The sequence below is a fragment of the Geotrypetes seraphini genome, chromosome 15 (genome assembly GCF_902459505.1).
Source record: "Geotrypetes seraphini chromosome 15, aGeoSer1.1, whole genome shotgun sequence".
Lineage (NCBI taxonomy): Eukaryota > Metazoa > Chordata > Amphibia > Gymnophiona > Dermophiidae > Geotrypetes > Geotrypetes seraphini.
This window is the reverse complement of record NC_047098.1, coordinates 12,903,301-12,930,309: the sequence shown is the minus strand read 5'-3', so window position 1 is coordinate 12,930,309 and position 27,009 is coordinate 12,903,301. Positions and strand designations below refer to the sequence as shown.

The 27,009-nt window shown below is 41.1% G+C and overlaps 1 protein-coding gene across 4 annotated transcripts in view; it reads right to left on the bottom strand.

Annotated features, from left to right (window-relative positions):
* Window positions 1–27,009, bottom strand: part of ACOT7 (acyl-CoA thioesterase 7) — a 147,275-nt gene that overhangs the window by 15,992 nt on the left and 104,274 nt on the right. For 3 of the 4 annotated variants that reach the window (XM_033922497.1, XM_033922496.1, XM_033922498.1), the window contains one exon: window positions 14,186–14,370. In XM_033922497.1, the coding sequence (XP_033778388.1) occupies window positions 14,186–14,370 (185 nt within the window). Of the gene's footprint in view, window positions 1–14,185; window positions 14,371–17,914; window positions 18,068–27,009 lie in introns of those variants that run through there. The other variant, XR_004537126.1, reaches the window with a different exon arrangement.

Here is a 27,009-nt window from a genome sequence, read left to right as displayed (position 1 = left end):
ACCTGTTCTGAAACTCAGACCATAAAAATTTCATAAAGTTGGAAAACGTGTCTGGCTCCCGAGGTGTAAAGTTTCTCTTAGATGTCTTAAATTTGAGTTTCTTAGACTGTGGGAGGTCTGCAGCTGGGCAAATGGAGCTACCAGCTGTGCCAAGCCCTGAAAGTAAATTAAGGCCACCCTGCCGGGTTAGCTAAGCATTTGGTCATCTGCTTCAGCAGGGGAGAGTTAAGTTGGATGCTGCAGTCTCCGCCGTCTGCACCACGCGGCATGTGGCATAAGAATGCTCTAAAAGCACTAAATTTGCACAATCCTGGCAAGAATCCAAATGAAAAGAGCCCAAGGACTCCAACCCTGTAAGTTTCTAGGCATAATTTGCAGTTTTGAAGAAGCAGGGAGCTTTAGAAAAAGAGATTGCTAAATATCCAAGATGGCTGTTGTAAAAAAATTCACACCAAAATCACAATATTTTCCACACTTCCTAAACTTCAAAAACAGTGATTTTAAGATTTTTCAGGAGGGGGAACATTCAGAAACACTCAAAACCCCACTTTTCCAATCTCCTCCGATTCATTTCACAGGCTATCAGCCTATACTTACTGTGACCTGACAGAATATCTGTGCTGCAGCCTGACTCAGCTCTCTCACAGTAGCTGGATGAGAAACTTCACTGCCACAATACTGGGAATGCTTCTGCAAAGCTGATCTTCGGGTTGCTAGTCAGACTCCTATGCCTGACTATAAGTCCACCCATGTGGACCAATAGATGCGCACCGGAATAGTGAAAGCAAGAAGTTGCAGCTAGCACCCTGCGACACACCGCTGAGTCTCCTAAGGGTGCCCAACAGCCTGTGCTTGACCCCTGCTTAACAGTAGGTGAGACCACTTCAGGGATGGTCCTGAGCTCCAGAGAAAACTAACAGACACCCATATGCAGCACCTGTGAATGCTTGAAGTCTTTTTCCAACCCGTGGAAAAAATCTTTTTGGGATACTGCAACAGGTGTAAGCATGCTTGTCCAATCAACATGTAGGATTTCTGTCTTAACAGCTGGAATATATGCATCAGATTATACAAGTTAAACTATATAAAAAGGACTCTTGTAATGCAGAATAAGAAAAGCAAAAAAAAAAAAAAAAAAAAAGATAAAGAAAAATGCATCTAATATTTCAAATTTAAAATCTGTTTGCTTTTCTAAAAATGTGATAGCAGAACTTCCATGAGAAATCCACATTTCCCACAGGAGAATATTCTTATAGCAAGACTGTAAATGCCACAAAAATTACAAATCACGGGAGTTATAAGTGCCTGTGTCCTGCCACATCTATCTTAAAAAGCCTGTTGACTGGATAGTGACATTTATTAGCACACTACTCCTACAGGAATCAGATTCCAGGGATGCCTCTCTCAGCTGCTAAGTACAAATGAATGCAGACTGTAATTTTGGCATAGAGAAGGTGAAAAAGTTGTCTTTGAGGGAAGGAATGACTATCAATAAAAGCCAGTAAGGAGGACAAGCACAAACCAGGTTAAGTGATTAATGGCCAGATTTAAAGAATGGGCAAAGTTGTGCAAAAGCCATCAAAGAGGCTTCTATGCACAATTTTAAGATAAATGCTGATTTGAAACATGACATGGAAATTAGAAAGAGCTATGCCCCCAGCCAAAGTTTCCCTTTGCAGCTTGGAGTATGCTATTTTTCTTTTATGATTACAGAAAACAAGCAAGCTAGAGGTGTGAAACTACACGGCAATTTCTCTCTGAAAATTAGCTACAAATGCAGAGTAAGGCAGCTTTCACCAATCTCTGTAGATATGATCTCAATTTGCAAGGCCACAGAAAGTGCACAAACCCCTGGACAGCAGGGACTAATGATGTCCTATGGAGCACTTGCTTGGGAATAAGCAACACAATTTGGGAAGCTCTGGAGTACGATCTACAATAACACAGCAGGAGAACTTGGTCAAAGGGTTTTATCAGACAGTAAATGATAAGCAACTCTGTTATGAATTCTTTTTATTAAAAATCTGTGCCATTCTTTTTGCTCTCATACCATAAGTCTTCTGTGTGTTTTTAGTTCACATACTTTAAACAAGTAACAAAGAAACTAAAACAATATTATACATAACAGCCAGTATAAAATCCACATGACCTGTGAAATTCTATTACATTATGGATCTTATATTTAAGTAATCCTCAACAGGCTGCTAAATCTCATTCATTTTCATATGCTTTGTATGCAGTCTTTAACTGATATTTATGAACTAAACATATGGGGCTCCTTTTACGAAGGTGTGCTAAGCGTTTTAGTGTGTGCTAGCCGAAAATCTACCACCTGCTCAAAAGGAGGCGGTAGTGGCTAGTGCATGGGGCAATTTAGCATGCGCTATTCCACGCGTTAAGGTCCTAACGCGCTTTTGTAAAAGGAGCCCATGGTCTTTGGTGACAGGCAGTGACGTGGAGACACTGAATCGGAAGCCAAGGAGAGGCCTCAATGATGAGAGAAACACACACAACGATGGAGTCGTGAGGATAAGATGTCAAATTATCAGCCGAGGGTGTATGGTTCAAAAGTCACGTTATTGATAAATATGCCACAAAGGCTCATAGACTCGACACTAGCAATTGGAAGGATAAATCTAAACTTCACGAATGGTGGAATCATCTCTGTACTATCAGAAAATGCGAAGAAATAATAGCGTTCAAACAAAACAACATTGCCAGTTTTCCTGGGACTTGGGCTCCTCTTGATGCATTCTGAAGATCTTGAATATTAATTTCTGACTTGTGAGTTTGCAGCTTACTAGTGTATTGTTTTTGTCGTATACTTTTTGAAAAATTTCAATAAAATGTTGATACAAAAAAAAAAAAAAAAAGCAGTGGTCCCAGCACAGATCCCTGGGGAACCCCACTATTTACCCTTCTCCATTGAGAATATTGACCATTTAAACCTACTCTCTCTTTTCTGTCTTTCAGCCAGTTCTTAATCCATAGGACAGTTTTATACTGTAATTCGCTTTATTCAGTATTTTGCTTTATTCTGTAATCCGCTTTATTCTGTAATTCACTTCATTCTGCAATTCGGCTTATTGTCCAGCTCTATTCTAAAATTCGCAGATTGTCCAGCTTTATTCCTTGGGTTGCATAAGAACATAAGAATTGCCGCTGCTGGGTCAGACCAGTGGTCCATCGTGCCCAGCAGTCTGCTCACGCGGCAGCCCCTGGGTCAAAGAACAGTGCTCTAAAATGAGTCCAGCCTTACCTGTGTACGTCCCAGTTTAACAGGAACTTGTCCAGCTTAGTCTTGGAAGAGTGTTTCAGCTCTCCACCACTCTCTTTGTGAAGAAGAACTTCCTTATGTTTGTATGGAATCTATCCCCTTTCAACTTTAGAGAGTGCCCTCTCGTTCTCCCTACCTTGGAGAGTGTGAACAGTCTGTCTTTACTAAGTCTATTCCCTTCAGTATTTTGAATGTTTCAATCATGATTCCTCTTTTCAAGGGAGAAGAGGCCCAGTACAAGTACTACATACTTAAGATTCATATTTTCCTTTTATCTATTTCTTATGTAATAAGTTGTACCCTCACTTCCTGCATTCTGTAATTCATTGATTGTCCAGCCTTCTTCGATATGAGCCGCCTAGAAGTCATTCGACTGTGGCGGTATAGAAGAATAAAGTTATTATTATTATTACCTCCTATCCCATGACTCTCTAATTTCCTCAGAAATCTTTCAGGAGGTACTTTATCAAATGCCTTTTGAAAATGCAAATACACAATATCAATCAGCTCACCTTTATCTGCATGTTCATTCATCCTTCAGATTTCCCTTGACTAAATCCATGCTGGCTTTCCCTTATTCCCTTATTAATCCATGCTTATGTATAGGTTCTGTCATTTTGTTCTTTAGCATAGTCTCTACCATTTTGCCCGCCATAGACATCAGACTCACTGGTCTATAATTTCCCGGATCACCTCTGGAACCCTTTTTAAAAATCGGCGTCCTGATGTTTCAAAGTGGACGCAGCTTAAGCGGAAGAAATTTCAGACATTTAGTCAATCAGTTTTGAGTCTGGGCGCGACCTATCAACTTAGATTTCCTTACAAATGTTGTATTACTTATCAGGCGAATACATATATCTTCTATGAACCAGATCAACTGCAATTTTTTCTGGAAGGCAAAGCTCCCATAACGGTTCCAGACCCCTCTGTGACTTCGCCACCCAGGCCAAAATGTAAAAATCCAAAAAACTCTGCATTTCTTTAGGTCATGTGAGATATGACCATGAAAAATTTCTTAAGTTCAACTTCCCTTGACTGGGTATGGTTTTTCCCCTCTCTAATTGTGGACTATGTTCTTGGTATCATTAATAGGTGTGAATGTTTTCACGCTTTTCTTTTGTTTGGTATTATTTTCTTTTAAGATGTATATTTCATTTCCTTTATCAAAGTATTTTGTTCTTTGATGTGAAAATGAATTTTTTTAAAAATCGGCATCACATTGGCTACCCTCCAGTCTTCCGGTACCACGCTGGATTTTAAAGAAAAATGACAAATTACTAACAATAGCTCTGCAAGCTCATTTTTCAATTCTTTCAGCACTCTGGGATGTACACCATCCAGTCCAGGCGATTCGCTACCATTCAGTTTGTCAAATTGACCTATTATGTTTCCAGCATTATAGAGATTTGTTTTGAGTTTCTCTGATTTATCAGAATTGAATACCATTTCTGGCATCGGTAACTTTCCTACATCTTCCTCGGTGAAGACTGAAACAAAGAATTCATTTAATCTCTCCGTTATAGCCTTGTCTTCCCTGAGAGCCCCTTTTATCCTTTGGTCGTCTAGTGGTCCAACTGATTCTCTTCCCAGCTTCTTGCTTTTAATATATCTAAATAACCCCTCTTTTATGAAGCCGAGTTAGTGTTTTTTTATCACCAGCTGCGGCGGTAAAAGCTCCGACGTGCATAGAATTTCTATGAGCATCGGAACTTTTACCGCTGCAGCCAGCCATAAAAAATGCTAACGTGGCTTCATAAAAAGGGGAGGGAGTAAGTTTTTACTGTATGTTTTTGCATCTAACGCAATCTTCTTTTCAAGATCCCTCTTTGCTTTTATTAAAGCCTTGCATTTGAGTTGACATTCTCTTTTAGCTCTAACAGCTTCCTTCACCTTACTCGTTAACCACGCTAGCTGCCATTTGGTCTTCCTTCCTTCTTTTTTAATACATGGAATATATATAGTCTGGGCTTTCAGGATATTTTTTTTTAACCATTCCTCCTCATATTATCATAATCTCTTTTTTAAAAGTTAAATGCTGTTGTACTGGATTTCCTATGTGAACCTATTCCAGGAATTATGTTCTTTAATAGTTAAGACATATTTTACTGTATTTTTTTGCAATTTTCATCTGCTTAATTTACTTATTTAGTCTTATTTTATATGATTCAATGTTTTAAATAGTAAATTGTGCATCACCTGGAACTTTTGTAGATGGGTATATGCTAAATGTTGACAAATATTTTAAAATTTGACTTTTATAAATATGATGCCTTTCATCTTATCTATTAATCAGTAGTATAATTTGCTTTAATACTGTATAATAATATATGTTATTTAGGAGTAACTTTTGAAAGGCAGATAGAAAAGCTGTATTTCTTTTTTTTTAAATAACAGCTTTTATTGAAATACACCTCAAGCATTACATTAACCAATAACATACAGCAACAAGAAAATAAAGTGCAATCAACTACACTCCAAATAACACCCGAAGTGTAATCAAGAACAATACAAATAACAGCTCCCCAATCCAAGAATAACCAACCACAAAACCCGCCTAATCACTGTCAAGAAAAGCTGTATTTCAATGCATCAGCTTAATCTATAGAAATCATTTAAATAAAAAACAAAAAACACATCAATCAATAGATAGTTTAAATATAACAGATCTACTCCTTTTTTACACAATAAATTCAATTGTGTACAATACTGGAGAATATGTTAATTAAATTTATGATTAATCTTACGATGAGCTTGCAAACTACTTTAAGTACACTGGGGAACAACTATTTGGTATAAACTACTAAGAGCAACTACAGATCAGTAATGCTGCACTTCCTGTGTGAACAAGGGCTGAAAATAGAAAGATTTCAAGAAAGATAATTGCGAAGGAGACAAGCTTTGCAGGATACATTTCCAGAGGTATTATTTTCTACAACTCTTGGTTCTCGTGATATCAAATTGCACTTCTCTTAATAAATTAAATCCTACATAAGATGTTTAAGAAAGAGAAAAATTTGCATTACCAGCCATTGCTCAAATAGCAGTTCAGAACTCTGTACAAAAGCATAAATGCATCAGCGACCTGTGTTATTATTATTAACAGGAGATAATACAGTATAATAAGATAATACACATTACACAAAGCTACTGCTTCAGTCTTTTAGTTTCCAATGTTAGGTAAGGTGTGAAATTCCATAATATCTTGCAATGGATGAGTAATTGAGGACATTAACTAGGATTTTTCACACCGTAAATGAAAAACTGCACTCTTGTACACTCCTGATCAATTATGCATTTCTAGATCTATCTGGCAGCAGTTTCCAAGCCAGAGGTCAGCAATGATTTGGGTTACATTAACTTGCAGCTTACAACAGCTGTTGCTCCTTTAATCTTTCTGCATAACACAAAAATACTTTATAAACCCTCAAAAGGGGATGCTGGGTTCTCCTGGGCATTGTTTATACATTTTAGACAAAGCTATAGCTACAGTATTGTTCCAAAAGTAAATTTTAAAAATATCATGAATTAATTCTTTATTAGAGCTGCAACACAAAGGTTCTATTCGCGACTTACCTGTGCATATTGCCTATACATGTAACTTCCTCCAACACACACATGTCCCCCTCCAATTTGAAACTAAACAAGGATTGAGGCCTTGTTTGTTAATTATGGGTACACCTGCAACATAGCATAACATTAAGGAGAAATCTAGGACTCCTTTTACTAAGGTGCGACAGCGTTTTTACCGTGTGCAAACTACAAACTAAATGAAAAATACTAATGCAAGCTCTATGGAGGCGTTAGCGTCTAGCGGGCGCTAAAACTGCAAGCGCACCTTAGTAAAAGCAGCCCCTAGTATGTTAGGGCAGGGGACTGAGAACCAAAAGAATCTGATTTAAATCCCACTTTGGCACTTTGCCACTTGTAAAGCACAGTTACTTACCGTAACAGGTGTTATCCAGGGACAGCAGGCAGATATTCTTGACTGATGGGTGACGGCACCGACGGAGCCCCGGTACGGACAATTTTAGAGTGATTGCACTCTAAGAACTTGGAAAGTTCTGGTAGGCTGCACCGCGCGAGTGCCTTCCCGCCCGACAGAGGCGCGCGGTCCCCAGTTAGGATAAGCCAGCTAAGAAGCCAACCCGGGGAGGTGGGTGGGATGCAAGAATATCTGCCTGCTGTCCCTGGATAACACCTGTTACGGTAAGTAACTGTGCTTTATCCCAGGACAAGCAGGCAGCATATTCTTGACTGATGGGTGACCTCCAAGCCAACAAAAAGAGGGATGGAGGGAAGGTTGGCCATTAGGAAAACAAATTTTGCAAAACAGATTGGCCGAAGTGTCCATCCCGTCTGGAGAAAGCATCCAGACAATAATGAGATGTAAAAGTATGAACTGAGGACCAAGTAGCAGCCTTGCAGATTTCCTCAATAGGAGTGGAACGGAGGAAAGCTACAGATGCTGCCATTGCTCGGACTCTATGGGCCGTGACAGAACCTTCCAGTGTCAGTCCGGTCTGAGCATAACAGAAGGAAATGCACGCTGCCAGCCAATTAGACAACGTACGTTTAGAAACAGGACGTCCCAAGTTATTCGGATCAAAGGACAGAAAGAGTTGGGAAACTGATCTGTGGGGTTTAGTACGCTCTAGATAGTAAGCTAGAGCCCTCTTACAATCCAAAGTATGTAGAGCCTGTTCCCCAGAATGAGAATGAGGTTTCGGAAAAAAGACAGGCAGAACAATGGATTGGTTGAGATGGAATTCAGAGACAACCTTAGGAAGAAACTTTGGATGTGTACGCAGAACCACCTTGTCATGATGAAAGACCGTAAAAGGTGGGTCTGCAACTAGTGCATGTAGTTCACTGACCCTCCTGGCAGAGGTAAGGGCAATAAGGAAAAGTACCTTCCAAGTGAGAAATTTGAAAGGAGAGGTAGCCAAAGGTTCAAAAGGAGGCTTCATTAAGGCGGAAAGAACCACATTGAGATCCCAGATAACAGGAGGGGCTTTAAGAGGTGGTTTCACATTGAAAAGACCCCGCATGAACCTGGATACCAGGGGATGAGCCGAGAGAAGTTTTCCATGGACTGGCTCATGAAAAGCCACAATAGCACTGAGGTGGACTCTGATTGAAGTGGACTTGAGGCCAGAGTCGGACAAAGAAAGAAGATAATCCAACAAGGTCTCCACTGCAAGAGAAGTGGGATTATGATGATGGAGAAGACACCAGGAAGAAAATCGTGTCCACTTTTGACGATAACATTGCAAAGTGGCCGGTTTCCTGGAGGCATCCAGAATTGAACGAACAGGCTGAGACAAAAGTGTATCATGAGAAGTCAGCCCGAGAGATACCAAGCTGTCAGGTGCAGAGACTGGAGGTTGGGATGCAGAAGGGTCTCCTGATGCTGTGTAAGTAGAGAAGGATACAGAGGAAGAAGAAAAGGTTCCCTGGAACTGAGTTAAAGTAGAAGGGAGAACCAATGCTGCCTGGGCCACCTCGGAGCAATCAGTATCATGGTGGCTCGTTCCCTCTTGAGCTTGAACAAGGTTCTCAACATGAGAGGCAGAGGAGGAAAGGCATACAGGAACAGATCTGACCAGTCGAGGAGAAACGCATCCGCTGCCAGACGGTGAGGAGAGTAGAGTCTGGAGCAGAATAGGGGCAGCTGGTGATTGTGAGGAGCTGCAAAGAGGTCTATCTGAGGAGTGCCCCATTGAGCGAAGATGGATTGTAGAGTGAAAGGATCGATTGTCCACTCGTGAGGCTGGAGAATTCTGCTGAGTTTGTCCGCTAAGGAATTCTTTTCTCCCTGAATGTAAATAGCTTTCAGGAATAGCTGGTGACTTATGGCCCAAGACCAGATCTTCTGGGCTTCCTGGCACAAGAGTCGAGAGCCCGTTCCACCCTGCTTGTTGATGTAGTACATCGCAACTTGATTGTCTGTGCACAGTAGAAGAACTTGAGGGAAGAGAAGATGTTGGAAAGCCTTGAGGGCATAAAACATCGCTCTGAGTTCCAGGAAATTGATGTGATGCTTCTTTTCCTGGGCTGTCCAAAGGCCTTGAGTTTGGAACTCGTTCAAATGAGCTCCCCATGCATAAGGAGAGGCGTCGGTGGTGATGACTAGTTGATGAGGAGGTAGATGGAACAGAAGACCTCTGGATAGATTTGAGGATACCAACCACCATTGTAGAGACTGACGAAGAGATGATGTCACAGATATGTGTCGTGAGCAAGGATCCGTCGCTTGGGACCACTGAGTAGCAAGGGTCCATTGAGGAGTGCGCAGGTGAAGACGTGCGAGGGGTGTGACATGGACTATGGATGCCATGTGACCCAAGAGTATCATCATTTGCTTGGCAGAGATGGAACGTTGTGGAAGCACCTGCTGACATAGAGACTGAAGAGTCTGAAGACGGTTGGATGGCAGGAATGCTCTCATGAGGAGTGTGTCCAGTATCGCTCCAATGAATTGAAGTCTCTGAGTGGGGATGAGATGAGACTTGGGTAGATTGATCTCGAACCCCAGTATTTGCAGAAACAGGATGGTTTGGTTGGTGGCCAGGAGTACTGCTTGAGCGGAAGTGGCCTTGATTAACCAGTCGTCCAGGTAAGGAAATACCTGAAGGTGGTGAGAGCGTAGAAATGCAGCCACCACAATGAGACATTTGGTGAACACCCTTGGAGAGGAAACAAGACCGAAGGGCAGCACCTTGTATTGGTAATGACAATGATTGATCATGAAGCGGAGATACCGTCTAGAGGTTATATTGATCGGTATGTGAGTGTATGCCTCTTTGAGATCGAGGGAGCACAGCCAGTCGTCTTGATTGAGAAGAGGGTAAAGAATGGCTAGAGAAAGCATCTTGAATTTTTCCTTTACCAAACATTTGTTGAGATCGCGAAGATCCAGGATTGGTCTGAGATCTCCCGTTTTTTTGGGGACTAGAAAATAACGGGAGTAGAATCCTTGCCCCTGTTGATCTAGAGGAACTTCCTCTATAGCGTTCAGAAGGAGGGATTGAACTTCTTGAATAAGGAGGGCAGATTGAGGACTGTTCAAAGCAGACTCTTTTGGCAGGTTTTGGGGCGGAAGAGTCTGAAAGTTGAGAGAGTAGTCGTGGCGGATGATGTTGAGGACCCATTGGTCCGAAGTAATAACTTCCCACCGGCTGAGGAACAGAGAAAGACGACCTCCTATAGGTTGCGGCAGGAGAGCAGATATAGGAGTACTGGCTATACTTTGGAGAATTAAGTCAAAAGGGCTGTGTCTTCTGCTGTGGAGGTGGCTTCACAGGTTGCTGCTGTTGTTGTTGTCTGGGAGGCTGACGTTGCTGTTGCCGTTGACGCCTGGGTTGCTGAGAAGCTGCTGGTAATGGGCGAGCTGTGAAGCGGCGTTGATAGGCCGATTGCTGCCTGAAAGGTCTTGTTGGAGGAGGCTTTTTCTTATTTTTAAGCAGGGTATCCCAGCGTGTCTCATGGGCAGAGAGCTTTTGAGTGGTCGAGTCCATGGATTCCCCAAAGAGCTCATCCCCTAGGCCCGGGGCATTGGCTAACCGATCTTGATGGTTAACATCAAGTTCGGATACCCAAAGCCAGGCCAGGCGACGCATTGCCACAGACATTGCTGTCGCTCTGGAGGTAAGTTGGAAGGTGTCGTAAATGGACCTAACCATGAACTTACGAAGTTGAAACAGAGACGACAAGCAATGGTGAAAAGATTGTTGTTTACGTTGAGGAAGGTACTTCTCAAATGAAGCCATGGTGGTAAGGAGATGTTTAAGATAGAAAGAAAAATGAAAAGCATAATTACCAGCTCTGTTAGCCAACATTGCATTTTGGTAGAGCCTCTTACCAAATTTATCCATGGCTTTACCCTCTCTGCCAGGAGGTACAGAAGCATATATACTAGCTCCTGAGGATTTTTTAAGGGTAGATTCTACAAGTAGAGACTCGTGTGGAAGCTGAGGCTTGTCGAATCCAGGAATGGGAATTACTTTGTATAAAGAATCTAATTTTCGTGGAGCACCTGGGATCGTTAAGGGAGTCTCTAGATTCTTGTAGAAAGTCTCCCTCAAGATGTCGTGAAGAGGGAGCTTCAAAAATTCCTTTGGGGGTTGGTCAAAGTCAAGGGCATCTAAAAAGGCTTTAGACTTTTTGGACTCAGCCTCCAAAGGAATAGACAGAGAGTCACACATGTCTTTCAAAAAAGACGAGAAAGATGTAGTGTCATGCCTAGAGGATGGGTCAGGTACAGCAGAATCATCATCTGAGGAACATTCACCCTCAGAGAGAAAGGGTTCCTCTGAATCTCCCCACAGATCAGGATCCCTGACATGGGAAGTACGGTCCCGAGACTCTGGGGTAGATGGTTCTAAGTGTCGGGTTTTGCGCACCGACTTACCCGACCTCATCGATATGGAACCAGGGGATGTAATCGGTGGCACCGGTGCCGAAGTCTGTACCGACTGATGTTGAGCTCTCGGCTCCGGTGCGAGGAGTGGCATCAATACCAATGAGGTCGAGTGAAGCGGTACCGAAACAGTGGATGCAGACAGCACAGGTTGTTCCACTATCGGTACCGGCGGCTCAGTGCGGACCGGCACCGGAAGGTTCGGTGCCAAGATAGCTGGAAGGAGATGTTGTAATTGCTCCTTGAGCTGCACTTGGAGGATGGCCGCAATGCGATCGTCCAGGGATGGCACCGGTACCGCCTTTTTTTTTGCGGTTCCTGCGGTGCCACTCGATGCCCCGGAGATGAGGACCCCGATGTCGAGGGACTCACCTCAATAGGGGCGGAGCGCTTCCGCTGGCGCCTCACAGTCGGCAGGATTGGGCTCGCTGCACTCGAGACCGGAGGACGCTCTAGCGGGGAAGGCTTCTTAGCCGGCTTACCTGAGTGCTGGGATGCCGGTGCGGTGTCGAAGAGGAAGGTGCCGACTGAGCAGGTGCCGAAGCCGGTGTCGATGGAACGGGGTCGGACATCTCAGCACCGAACAGTAATCGCTGTTATATCTGGCGAATTTTTAGAGTACGTTTTTTTAAGGTAGCACAGCGGGTGCAGGTGGAAGCCTGATGCTCAGGACCCAAACACTGTAGCACCAGTTGTGTGGGTCCGTGAGAGATATAGGCCGAGCACACCGCTGGCACTTTTTAAACCCTGGCTGAGGGGGCATGAAAGTAAAAACGGCTTCAGCCAAATCGAAGGCCGAGGCCTCGATGGTGGCAGAAGGCCCTGCCGGGGAAAAACTATAAATGAAGAAAAAAATAAAAGTTTTTTGTTTTTTTTTTACAAAAATGAATCAAAAGAAAAAAGGCAATAGAGCCAAAAAGGTTTACGCGAGCGGGAAGGCAAGTAGAAAAAATTTCAACAGCCGTTGAAAAACGCGTCTTCTTAGCTCCGCGGAAACTAAGAAACTGGGGACCGCGCGCCTCTGTCGGGCGGGAAGACACTCGCATGTGCGCGGTGCGGCCTACCAGAACTTTCCAAGTTCTTAGAGTGCAATCACTCTAAAATTGTCCATACCGGGGCTCCGTCGGTGCCGTCACCCATCAGTCAAGAATATGCTGCCTGCTTGTCCTGGGATAATCACAGGTAAGTCACTTAACCCTCTGTTGTCTCAGGTATAAACTTATGTTGGCTTTTATCAAGCAGCAATAGAGTTTTACTGCAGGCCGGCAAGGTAAGTAAATGCTCTAATGCTCATTCAATTCCTATGAACGTCAGAGCATTTACCTCGTAAGACCGTGGCAAAACTCTCTACCGCTGCTTGATAAAAGGAGCCCTTAGATTGCAAGCCTGCTCAGGATAGGAAACTACCTGTTGTACCTGAATCTACTGAAAAAACTGCAACTAAGAAATTGACATCTACAGGTGATTGTTTAAATACAACATGCTGTATATATTGCTGTGTTTTGTCTATTCAGCTATCTTCAAAAAATGGTTTAAACTTACTACATGAACAGACATACATTCCTACATATATTTAAAAAGGCTCTATGGACACTCTGTCACCATGATGCGGGAGGATCACATAGCCAGCCCACTATTAATTTCAGCCAAGCCAGGAAGGAGCCAAACAGCCTGTGTTCAAGCTCCTGATAAATCAGGGATGCAAGTAGCTACTCAGGGGATGGCCCCTGAGCTCCAAAAATATTACAGCAGGCTGGCTAGACAGGTGTCCTGAGGGCTGATTCTGCTAACAGCAGACTTCCACCGTGTGAGTCTACATCTTTTCCCAGGCAGATGTCCTAACAAGATGAAACCTCTGGGCACTGAGCTTCAAACCTAAAACAAATAATAAGCTCGCAGAGCAGATCAGAAACACATCTGAGCAACTTGCTTGCAGAAGAAAAACTGAAGGGGCAGGAGCAAGCCTTCTGGGAAGGAGGTGGAGTTGAAAGATGAGTGATATCATTCTGCAAGCAACTTGCAGATTCAAATATATAGCCCTAGCATTTAGAACTACTAGCACTAGAAATTATGCTTTAGTAAAAGAGCCCCATAGAAATGGTTAATAGCAGTAAGTCATATGAGTAAATACACTCAAAACTAAGGGAATATTCTCTCTCCCTTTTCTAGCAAGGGAGAATGTAACAAACATAGATTTATTTGGAAATAAAAACCAAAATAGGTGTGCAACTTAAGTGCCACCTGTCCACGGAAGATTTAACAAAGGATATTATCCATGCAATTTTTTTACAAGATAGGAAAATGCATCCATCTACAGAAATTTTTTTTTAAATGCAACAACAATAAAAGAGACAAAAAAAGCCAAATGGCGAATAAGGCAGAGTAGGAAAAATATGATAAGGAAAATTAACAGCAATAATAGTAACACAATGCTTTGGCTTGTCACCAGTATGGAAACATGAGAGATATTCTATTCCAATAATACTAACCACAACTTGAGGAACAGGAAGAGCCTTTCCTTCCTTACTAAGGGATACGAAGGTAAAGAATGCACTAACGGCTCGATATTTTCCTTGGGTATCATCAACAAAAGGTTCAACATCCACAAAAACCTCAACCTCCATAGATTTATTGCTTGTGAAGGTCAGGCGGCCAGAAACAGTAAGGACAGAACCTGCAATACATAAGTGTGTTAGCCAATGTGTGCGCTCCTGCAGTGGCAATAGACAAATACTGTATTATATATTATTTAGCCTGCAAAAAAGCAACACAACCAACAGTTCAATATTCAGTTTTAGGGAAAATACAGAGGACCATTATTTTATTATAAGCAACAAAAGCATGAACTTGTAAAGGACAGTAGAATTTTAGAAAAATCTAAGGCTCTTTTGTTTCACTACAATATTCTGCCACAGTTGACTAAATATATATTCCATTGTCTCTGATGCTAACTGCTTAATCCCAGCTGCTGATAAACACTATAGGGGAAATTCAATAAATTGCTCCCTACCGGCGCCTACGTTAAGAGGGAAATGCCGTTTCAAATGGTACTTAAATAAAATTTCAAAGCGTCTTCTGGAGCCTAAACAAATTGGAATGGTACCTCTGGAGGTACCTACCAGTGCCTAATGCCACTGTAGATGTGGGTAATGCCAGAAGTGGCGCAAGACGCGATTCACATCAAAGGCAGGTGCTGGAGAAGTAGGCCTTGAAAACCCTGGCCTGCATTTCTGCTGCCTACCTTTGCCGGAAGCGCAGTTCTCTAAACCAGTGTTTTTCAACCGCTGTTCCGCGGCACACTAGTGTGCCGCGAGATGTTGCCTGGTGTGCCGCAGGGCCGCCATCAGGGCAGTACTACCAGTCCTGCATTCAGGGGCCCAGAGCTGACAGGGGGCCCGAGGCAGGGGCGCCAGTAGCTCGCCAAGGCAAAGTGAGTCGATCACCCAGGACTCACTTTGTCTTGGCGATCTAATCTATCGAGCCGATAAGTCTTCTTCTCCCTGACGTCAATTCTGCAGTCGGAGAGGAAGTTCGGGCCAACCAATCGCTGCCTGGCTGGGCGGAACTTCCTCTCCGATTGCAGAATTGACGTCAGGGAGAGCATGCATCGGCGTCGGCTTTGGGGCCTGTTATCCATTGGTGGGTCCTGTTCCCCGATGGCAGCGGCAGTGGCTTGGGGAACGGCAGGGAGAAAGAAAGAAAGAAAGGGGGCAGGCAGGGAAACAGAAGGAAAGAAGAGAAACAGAAAAAAAGAAAGAAAGGTCAGGGAGAGAGGAAGAAAAAGTTGGGGGAGGGAATGAGGTGTGGAGGAGAGAAAGCATACAGGCTGATAGAAGGGAAGAAAGATTGGATGCACAGTCAGAAGAAGAAAGTGCAACCAGAAATCACCAGACAAGGTAGGAAAAATGATTTTATTTTAAATTTAGCAAAGTGGAGGCAGTATTACCACAGTTTTCAAAGGAATTTGCCCAAATAACTTAATAGTTAACTGGGTAAATTCCCAGAGATGAAAACTTCCCTTCACTTACTATGCACAGTTCTGAATTTATATCTGCTGTCTATATTTTACAATATGGTCACCTTTTACTAAACCGCAATAGTGGTTTTTAGCGCAGGGAGCCTATGAGCGTCAAGAGCAGCGCTGGGCATTCAGCGCAGCTCCCTGCGCTAAAAACTGCTATTGTGGTTTAATAAAAAGGATGGAGGGTATATTTGTCTATTTTTGTATGCTATAAAAACCAAATACAGAGAGAGACTGAGAGCTGTTGACGAAGAGCTACGTGTGTGTCTTTCTTCGATTCCAGACAGAATATCAGCTTTGTGTTCAGCCAAACAGGCCCAGGTTTCGCACTGAATAAAGTATTTTATAATTTTTCACTATTCTGTTTATTTAATATTTCATAATAAAGTAATTATAAAATACTTTCTTTGTGTTTATTTGATTCCTATTCAAGAGAATTACTTTATATATAGTCAATATAGGCACAGAGTTAAATTTTTTAACATTTTCTAATGGTGGTGTGCCTCGTGATTTTTTTCATGAAACAAGTGTGCCTTTGCCCAAAAAAGGTTGAAAAACATTGTTCTAAACAGTGCTGTCATGTGATTGTCGCGCGAAAGGTGGCCACCAACAATGGAACCATTTAGAGAATCCAGGCGTGTATGTTTATTAAAAATTTACTATACTGCTCACACGTTAAGATCTCAGCTGTTTACAAAAACAATCTACATCAAAAATCAAAAGAAATAAAGGTTTTAAGAGCAAATTATATACCAGAAATTTCAATAAAATGTCATCTGCATATAAATAGCACAGGATTTGAAATGATCTCAAATTAAACCCAAACTACACATATTGAAATTGAACAGTGAGTGTCCAAGAATATTCTTGGCCAAAGTATTCTCTAGTTGTAAAGGATTCTTTGAAATTAATAAAAAATAAAAATAAAAAGAACAGGCAATAGTGAGAGTTTAACTGTCTTTTTTAACAAATATGTTGTATTTACTTTATTAATATTTTGTATTTCACTGACTGTCCAGTTTCTCTTTTGTGTAAACCGCCCAGAATTCGTTTGATTGTGGCGGTATAGAAAAATAAAGTTATGTTATGTTGCCAGACCACTTGAAGTGTTCAATGCTTCAAAAATCCAGAGAACCAGTTCAGTATTAGGTGCAAGATTTCAGACTAACAATAATAATAATAAATAATAATAATAACAGCTTATATACCGCAATACCGTGAAGTTCTATGCGGTTTACAAAGATTAAGCAAAGGTACAAATTGATTGACTTTAAGAGGGGAGGAAGAAAGAGGGTTAATAGGACAGGAAATCCATTTTTGAGGAGAGAGTGATCAATAGAACAAGTTAATCGCTATAGAGGGGAGAGAGAAGAGAGGATCAGTTGTCTAGATACTTTAGGAACAGGTGTGTTTTCAGACGTTTCCTAAATTCCTCATAAGTAGTGGGCGAAAGCAATTGTTCTATCTGCAGAAGCAGCAGAGAACAAGGTCGGATTCCCCTCCCATTTGCTGTTACCTTTGCTAGCGCTACAACTGCTTTACCTCTTGTGCAACTACAGCGCTCAACGTGCGGGCAGCCTTCAAGTTCACGTGTTTGCCAAATACCCTGCGAGCCCAGCCCCTCTCTCGTACGTATTAACATCACTTTACTCACTAATCTCAGGCGGTTTACTAAATTAAGGATTTCTGCAAGCATTATAGGAAGTTGTCTAGCCTCTCTTCTACTGTTTATTTTAGGAAAAGGTGTATGTTTAATTATAATTAGCACGTCAACACTATTCATCAAAATACATAATCATAATCAAAGAGACAAATAAACTATAGCTGGACTACAGTAATGCCTTTATACACTATATAACACAGACACTGCAGAAAACATTATGCTGACTAATTCCTCTATCGATTAGCAGATCAGCCTGTAATTATTTCTGATATCAAAAACCCCCAAAAGATTCTATGGACTGGAATAAGCCTTACATTTGAATAGGAAGTAATTTCAGATTAATAAACTATCTTTGAGATTAAGATGGATGGATGCACATAAAGGGCATAATACAAATCACCTAGGTTAAGAGATGGACCCTATTTCATAAAATACTACTGGTAAACTGGCAGAAATCATGGCTAGACTGAAGCTGGAGTAAATACACATGTACATTCTGTGTGACAACCCATATTTTATAAAGAATACACATACCTTGAGATCCAAGATGGTACTCTTTTGAAAGGACACACTAATGGAAGCTCCTCCGATGAAGCAAAGTGCTGCCAAATCAAGCCCATACTTTGAGCAGGACGGGCAAAAGGAGAAGCAACGTTTGGGAGCCTCCCCCGGCTTTGGTTGCAGCTCCTGCAATGAAGCAAGATACACTCAATTGTTTTGAACTCCCATCGCACCGACCACTTCCTCTCCCTCAGTCACGCCTGGAATGGAAGCTTCGGGCAACAGTTTAGATGGAACATCGTTGAGCACCATGGAATGGGCGGCTTCCCCGCAGCAAGGAGGTGGCTTTGTTGCTGAGCAGCACTCCGCTGAAGGGTCCCTTGTGGAAACAAGCTTTGGAATGCAAGGGGGGGGGGGGCAACAAGTAACAATATCGGGCTCGACTCTCAACGAAGATCCAGCTTTGCAGGCAGCTATCAGAATCCTGGGTCAGGAAACGAAGTAACCTACAGAGGTTTAAGAACCAGGTTATCCCTGAATTAGGAATGTGGGTAATGATAAATGCCGTGATGTTGGAGTCACTTTGGGAAGCTATCAATGACATGCATTCTTCTTTGTTGGGAACAGTAAAACAAAATACTAATAATATTGTGACACGTCTCCTTTGTGACTCTGAACAGCGCAGTGTATATCTGGTAGTGCTCTAGAAATAATTAATAGTAGTAGTATTTCTGATGTCACTCTTGTTCAAGCTCGGATAACTGGTCAGCTGTACTCCTTGAAAGCTAAAATGAAGTCTGTGGAAAGTTTGGAAGTAGCTGCCATTAAAGATAAGAAATATACTCATTGGCCTTAGAGTATTTGAAAAATCAGTCTCCTAGGTATAATTTGAGACTTAACTTTCCTAAGTCTCCTCTTGTTTCAGCTAAAGATATGTTTAAAAAGTATTTGATTGAAGTTCTAAAGATGCCAGCAGATTCATTGCCACCTGTGACGAGAGCTCTGTAAGTTCAGGGCATGAGGAGATCAACTGACTCTGAGAGTCAAGGTGTAAGAGAAGGTGCTATGAATCTTACATCATTCTTGGAATCTTCATTAGAAGTTGTTACCCAGAGAACTACCCTACTGGTATCTTTTGCTTTTGAACTTGATCGCAATACAGTTTTGAGACTTTCCTTTAGACATTTAGAATCACTGTTTTTGGGGTTAAAAAATAAGAGTGTTTCCTGATTTAGCAAAAGAAACGCAAATGTGACGCAATGCCTTCCTTGCTCTTTGAGTAAGGGTGCAGGCCATAGTCTCTAATTTGTGTTACAATTTCCTTGTATATGCATTATTATTTTTGAAGGTAAACAGTTTCAATTTTTGACCCTAAACAGCTAGAAGATTTTCTGAGAGCTAAGGAAGAAATTAAGATCATTGAATATCTCATATGTTCACTGTTTGAGGGTCATCTTTTCAATTTATTATTCTTACTTCTATTTGATTTATGATTTTCTTAATTCTTGGATCATATTGCCTAAAGTTGTGGATGAAGAAAGTATATCTGTTTCTATTATTCAATTATTTTTAGTATTTCTTCTCCTTTTTTTTGCTCTATACCCCATAATTAAGGTGTTGTATAGTTGAAAAACTGTATAATGAAAAAAGAAAAGAATACACATACCTTGAGATTCTGACCGTGCTGTGCCTAAACTCCACCCAAGAATATGCCTATGCACACGTTGTGTGAAAATATCTCTTTTTCCTCACCATGTGTACTTTTTACACATATAATCTGAGAGGTAATTTACAAGTCATTTTATACACCAGTAAAGTTTACAAAATTATCCCCTAAAAATTAATTCCCTCTTATGGAAATACTCAAATGTTGATTATTTTTATCATGCTTCAGATCAGGAAGTAGTTTCCATGTTCCACCCCAAAATATGTAAAGGAGTGGAATATCAAATGGGCATCCTGTACTTTCCAATGGATACTTTAAAAAGTGAAATGACTGATGGCCCAGAGGCAGTTCTCTTTCTTCCATTCAAGACAGATTCATTTCTCAGATCAAACTCTGGGCTGGGGACAGTGCAGAGGAGAGAGCATGTCATACCCTCATCTACAGAGTAGCTTAAGATTGCATTTCTATGTAGCTCCCAAGAGAACCATGATCTGTGGCTCTCAGCCATAGTATTGCTGCTAAAGCAGTTGGGCTGGATGGGAGGGAGGAGAGGGAAAAACACAGGAGCTGAAAATAAAGGCTCATGGCACTGTAGTCAGGCTGGGAAAGCATCCAACTCAACTGAAAGTCTAAAATGTGAAGGGTACAACAATTATAACAGAAAATGCTAATACTGGTAATTACTTCTCTATCTAGCCTCCTAATGCAGCTGACTAATTTCATTTCCAGCTCCCTTGCTATCTTCTGTCCCCCTGTTAGTTTACTTATTCCCCCACATCCTTTAATTCTGTACCTGAATTTTGTGTGTCGAGTTTCTTCTGTTTCTCCAAGTATATAACATACTTTGCACTTCTGCTCTCCTGGCTGTCACCCATTATAGCACTTCATGTGTTATAGGCTACCCATTAATTAGATATTTACTGTTAGTTTCCTACAACTTCTACCCTCATTATATCTACTGATGTACAGCAAATCTCCAAGTGTCAAACTGTGATTACAAATGGTTTACCAGTTTATATTCTTTTGTTCGATCCAAGACAATTCAACTGGAAAGAACAACCTGGATTATACTGCTTTTTTTTCTTTTATTGCAACTTAGGCCCTCTTTTATGAAGTTGCGTTAGGGTTTTTTATCAGGAGTTGCTGCGATAAGAGCTCCAATGCTCACAAGAATTCTATGAGTATCAGACCTTTTACCACAGCGGCCTCCGATAAAAAACCCTCATGCAGCCTGATAAAAGGGGGCCTTAATTATATTAGAAGAAATGAGAAATGGGTAAAAGAATAAAGGACAACCCAGGTGAATTTTAAGTGACACTGAAAAATTCCCACATAGCATTTGAAAGATTGAAGTCTAGAAGGACTTGGGGGAAAATTCTATAAATGGCGCTTAAACTTAAGCGCCCTACTGGCACCTAAGTTTATTGAGAAACACCGTTTGAAACAGCGATTATCAATGAATTTAAAGCACCTACCAGCGCCTAAATAAAAGGCACCAGAATCACACCTCCAGAGAGAATCTCTTTTTCTTTAAAGGACTCACGGCAACAAGAGGGCATCCGTTGAAAATCAGGGGTGGGAAAATTCATGGCGACACCAGAAAATATTTCTTCACCGAAAGGGTGGTTGACCGCTGGAATAATCTTCCACAACAGGTAATTGAGGCCAACAGCATGCCAGATTTTAAGAAAAGATGGGATTGGAATGTGGGATCTCTTCATGGAGGTAGTTAGGGGGTGGGCCATTAGTGTGGGCAGACTAGATGGGCCGTGGCCCTTTTCTGTCGTCATTTTCTATGTCTATGTTTCTATGTTTACCGGCGCCTAACGCCACTATGTGCGTGGCTAACATCTCTTGCATGGAACCTCTCCTGGCCAATTAGTATCACTCTTTGCCCAAGCATCAGGAACAACGAAACTGCACAAGTAAAAAACTTATTTCCCATTAACAAAGTCAAACTGAAACCAACTACCAACTATAACATGAACACCCCACAGAGAACCAGCAGCAGATAGCAACAATGGGTGGGGCTCTGGATTCATCTGCTGCATATAAGGAAAGAAAATTAGCAGGTAAGAACATAATTTTTCCTTCCTTAGCAATGTGCCCATTATCTTTCCCTCTGTTCTGCATCCCAAATTCATTGCCTCCCTCCCTCCTGTGGGTGTTCACCTCTGCTATCTAGATGCCTCCTCCCAGGTGCACTTCTTTTTGCAAAGCTGCAAGCAGCGGCTTCTGCACGCAGCCTGCGGCTGACCCAGAAGCCTTCCCTCTGACATCAGAGGGAAGGCTTCTGGGTCAGCTAGATGCCACATGTAGGAACTGTGGCCGTGGCTTTACGAAGAGAAGTGTGGCTATAAGGAGGGAGTCGGCCTGAGGAGGTAAACACCCGTGGGAGGGAGGCTCGAATTTGCACATGGGGAAATGAAGAAAGTGGTGAATTACTGGGCATAGGGAGGGAGAGAGAAATATTGGACATGGTGGTGGGAGAGGCATGAGGAACAGATGCATGGGGAAGAGAGAGATGAGATAGAGAAATGTTGGATGCGGTGGTGGAGAGGGAACAGTAGAATGGATGAAAAACAAAAGTGTAAACCTCCTATCTTTCTTTCTTTTTAAACTATAGTACTTTATTTTGAGGACTGTTTCTTTAATGTTTATGTAGATTGTGTACTATACAGGATCCTAGTTACATACAAATTCAACTTAAGAACAGTTTAAAAAAACAGAACTCATTCTTAACCCGGGGACTGCCTGTATTCAAAACATTTAATGGGAAACCAAATATTACTGCCTATGATATAGAACTGCCCCCTATGTGCTTTTCTTGAATTAATGCGTATTAGTACAGAGAGCCTTAAATTACTTTTAGGTAATATCTATACACCATATGATTATGAACAGCAGTTTTTTTTCCAAGATAATTACACAAGCAGAGCAATTATTCTTGCTGGAGATTTTAATATAGTACCTAGTCCTGAGTTAAGACATCTCTCCCCCCACAAAGAACAATGAAATTACACAAAAAAAACAATGAGTCATTCTTCTCCAAGAAGTTAGGTCTGTTAGATATCTGGAAAGTGCTGCATCCTGGAGACAGCAGCTACACTTTTTTCCTACATGTGCATTGAACGTACTCATAACGGATTTTTCTGTGGTAACAAAGCTTATAAAACAAAATCACGAGGTCTATTTACTAAGCATCAGAATAATAATGTTTTGCATACTATTTTACCATGAGATTCACTAACCCACAGTCCCTCAGTACCATAGGTTTGTGAATTCCACAGTACTGTATATTTATTTTTGCATTGCTGTAAAAGGGCATATCATGCATTCCCAGTTGCAACAATATAAAAGTAACTCTAATTTTTTGACAGGCTGCCCCACCCCCCCAATTTTATATATTCCCTCTAAGCCAGTGGTCTCAAACTCACGATCCGCAAGGTACTATTTTGAGGCCCTTGGTATGTTTATCATAATCACAAAAGTAAAATAAAACAGTTTCTTGACCTTATGTCTCTTTAGCTATAAATTACAATATTATTATTAAGACTTAGCCAAAAGGAAAGATTTATAACCTATAACGAGTTTTACCTCATGCAAAATTGTCATTTCTTTAAATAAGACATTAACTATTTTTTTCTGAGGCCCTCCAAGTACCTCCAAATCCACAATGTGGTCCTGCAAAAGTTGGAGACCACTGCTCTAAGCTGAGCACATAAGCAATTGCTCATACATTCTAGGAGTGTCATACACAGATTTTACATGATCACTCACAAAATTACTTGCAAATCTGTAAAATTTATTTTCTGCAACTTTTTATAAGTTGCGTATAAATTTGTGTGCTACAAGTTAAGTGAACTGCAGCAAACCAAATACTAGGATTACAAAAGTGTTAAAAAACTATTTTTAATGAAACTAACTCTTCATTGTTAATTTAGCTTATCATTTGTTTTAAATAATTAGTAAGCATGAGCTGCTAAGATCAGGCAGATGCAAATAGTTCTGTTTCCCTGTGCTACTTTACAAAGGGATTGTGGAGTGGGGAAGGGTTCCAGAGGTAATAAATATCCTGAGCACTGCACTCTATAAGTTGCTATATCGGAGATACAGGTTGTTTCCCAACTTGAGCTTCTAACTCTTCAGAACAAGGATTCTGTACAGGCAGTCTAGTGCATATGGGAACATTGGCAGTATGCAGCTTATATCAGTTCTATATTGTTCAATTTATGAATTACTTGTCACACATTCAGCCAAAAAAGAGACCAAAACCTATAGGGTGAATTGAATCCTATGGTGCTCATAATCAAAAGTTAAATACATCTAAAAACCCGCCCAAGTCGGCACTTGGACGATCTAAAAGACAGGTTGTCCAAGTGCCAATAATCAAAATGACTTTTTGGCGTATCCAGGGACATTTTAGGCCTCTGAATCCTGCTGTGCACCCAGAGCTGAAAGGGGCGTTTTTGGAGAAGTGGTTAGGACGGGATGTGGGCCGACCTAGACTTAGTCATCCTGCAGGGATAATCGAAGGTTTGACGAGACTGCTTAGATGGAACTTATACGTTGTGAGTTAAATGATGCAAAAATACTTATAAGTGCCTAAAAGATACCCAAAGTAACCACTGCAGGGATAAAGTAAAGACTTTCACACACTCACTCCCTGTTCACTGACCCCGTCGCACCCCCACAAATTTAGAATAAAAATGTACATACCTGCCTCCGGAACATCAGCACCTGCTATAGGAAAACCTAGTAGAGCTGCACAGAGGTGGCTTAAGTAGTCTGGGGGAGGGCTAGTGAACCATAGAGAGGAGGACCCAGGCACATAAGCCACTCTAACCATTACAATCATGGTGGAATATGTGAGCCCACCAAAAAAACTCAAAACCCTACTGTACCATCCTATAGCCATAAGGGTTACTGAGGATGTAGACAGGTGGGTATAGTATGTTTGGGGGGCTCACCATAATCTATAAGGGAGTTCTGGTGAGATGTTTATCTAGCACCCTTTTTGTGAAGTTCATAGCAGTACCCTATAAGGTGTCCCATTGCTCTCTTGCCATGTCTGTGTGGCCAGTTCATCACAATGCTGACTCCTCCCACATCCAAAAGGTCTTGTTCTGGACGTTTCAGACTTGGACAAATTTTTGGTTGAGAATGTGGCATAAAGATAGACGTAGTAGCGGTCTGGATGATCAAACACCTGGACATATAGATAGACGATTTTTGAAAAAAATATATTTGGACATTTTTTTCGAGAATGGACATTTTTCGCTGCCGACTTTGGGCAACTACTGCCCTACATCCAATTTGGACTTAGACATTTCTTTTGATTATGCCCCTCCACATATTTTAGCCTTAGGCCAGATAGCTCTAAGAATTATAAATTCATTTGTAGTGATCAAGGTTCTATTTTGCTTGGATGGCAGAGACTTCTAGAGATGCTTCTACAGTAGTATATTGTGACCTTTTGGTAACACTTTAAATTTCAAGAACAAGGGAGGATTCTCTATACCAGTGAGAAAATAGTGGCAGGACACCTCTCTTGAAAGAAAATTTGAAGTGGCATAAATACTATAGCCTTAAAACAGTTTCCTGTCTTTGGCTAAAGCAGTCACTATACCACAAGGGAGGAATAAAGGTCCAAGGCTAACCTAATTTTTAAACCAGTACAGCAGGAAGTCACAGGGGCAGCTTAGGATACTGTGCTACAGGACCGTTTAGGAGAACTCAAAAATTTTGCCTGAAAACAGAAACCCTCTGACTATAAAGAAAGAAAGCGGTGCCACTATTCCTGGGGACCTCTGGAACTGAGACGAGGGTCAGTTTCTACATTAAAGTACCTGCAATCACATCTAAATTCAGACTCAAGATGTTTATGGGAAACAGCAGAAAACAAAGAGGTTCTTCAAATAGAAGAGAGAGTCTCAGAAGTAGTGAGTACTAATATCTTTTTCTTTTATATACTCTGTTCTTTGGTTGGACGTTTGCTTGTCTTTTTGTAACTAAAAACCTTTAGGTAAATTCCTAGTTCAGAACATACCCTGGACTGGACTTATAGTTTATAGAAGTGTGTATGAATGAAGAGGAGACAGTGGATCCCAGGTTACAAAGGCTTATCAGTTAAACTGGTCCCATTTTAGGACCTGGAACCCCATCGTACAAACCTGAGAAAAATAGTGTTACCTCCCTGAAGTTGCAACCCCCCACAGTAGTGAGGAACATAAGAAACATAGAAAAATGATGGCAGATAAAGGCCAAATGGCCCATCTAGTCTGCTCATCCACATTAATTCACCAGGGAGTATTAGAGCAAACTTTAATAAACTGGAATCTGGAAACTAACTAAAAGATGAACGATCACTCTGATTTTTATTGACTACAGTGGTTAGTCAAATTTGTCCCATTGCTCTGTATAATTACAAATATGCTAGCACATCAGATCACATCTAAATAATGGATTAAGAATTTCAGAAACCATACTGTTTCTTTCACATTCTCCAACCAAATAGCATTTTCCTTGGCATAATGTATTTAGAAGATTCATGCCAATGTTCCTAAATAGATCAGAAAAACACACCAAGAGCTTAGTAAACACCTGTCATCTTGATAAATAGTGAAGTCTTGATATGCTGAACTCATGTCTTCTATAATAGATGTGATCCAGGAAAGGATGCTTGTTCTAATTGTCTTCAAGTGGAAAATAAGTAAAACAGGAAAGACAAGATTCAAGCCCACGGAAACAACATACACATGGTGACAGCCAAGCCTTTTAAAACCAGACAAGGCCACCGACATGCCAATGTTTGACTTGTACAGTGTCATGCTGTTGCACTGTTCTGTGCGATTAAGAGAGCTCACTTTCAAGTTATGATCAAAACAATATCAAATATTAACATTTAAAAGAAAACCCATGCATCTAATTATTAACAGAGCATGCTGAGACAAAAACGGTAATCTCTTATCAGGAATTCAAATTTCTACATGATAGGAATTAACAATATTTTTCTTACATTATGGAACCTAGAACAGAAACTGGGATGAAGGTTGCTTGTATTATTAACAATAAAATAAAACTTTTCACTGAGATAGGACCGTGCAATATTTATTTCTTATGGTGGTTTAATATGGTCTTCCTTCTTTTTTGTTTTAATAGGCCCTCTGGTGATAAAAATCATTTTGCAAAAATAAAGTAAAGCGGGAGGGGGGGGGGGAGAGTGACTATCTTCTATTTTATATATAGGTATGTAGCAAAGATGTGCTGGTTATATAGAGTAATAGTAAATAATTTTAAAACTAGGTGAAGATGCAGATATAAAGAACAATAAAAAAAAAATAAAAGGATAGCAATTTTAACCTAGAAAAAACAAGACTGAAAATGAAGCCAGAACATTCAAATGTTAGGGAGAAAACTGGAAGGAAACTCTGGTATGCTGTCAGGTCCACGTGGAGAGATA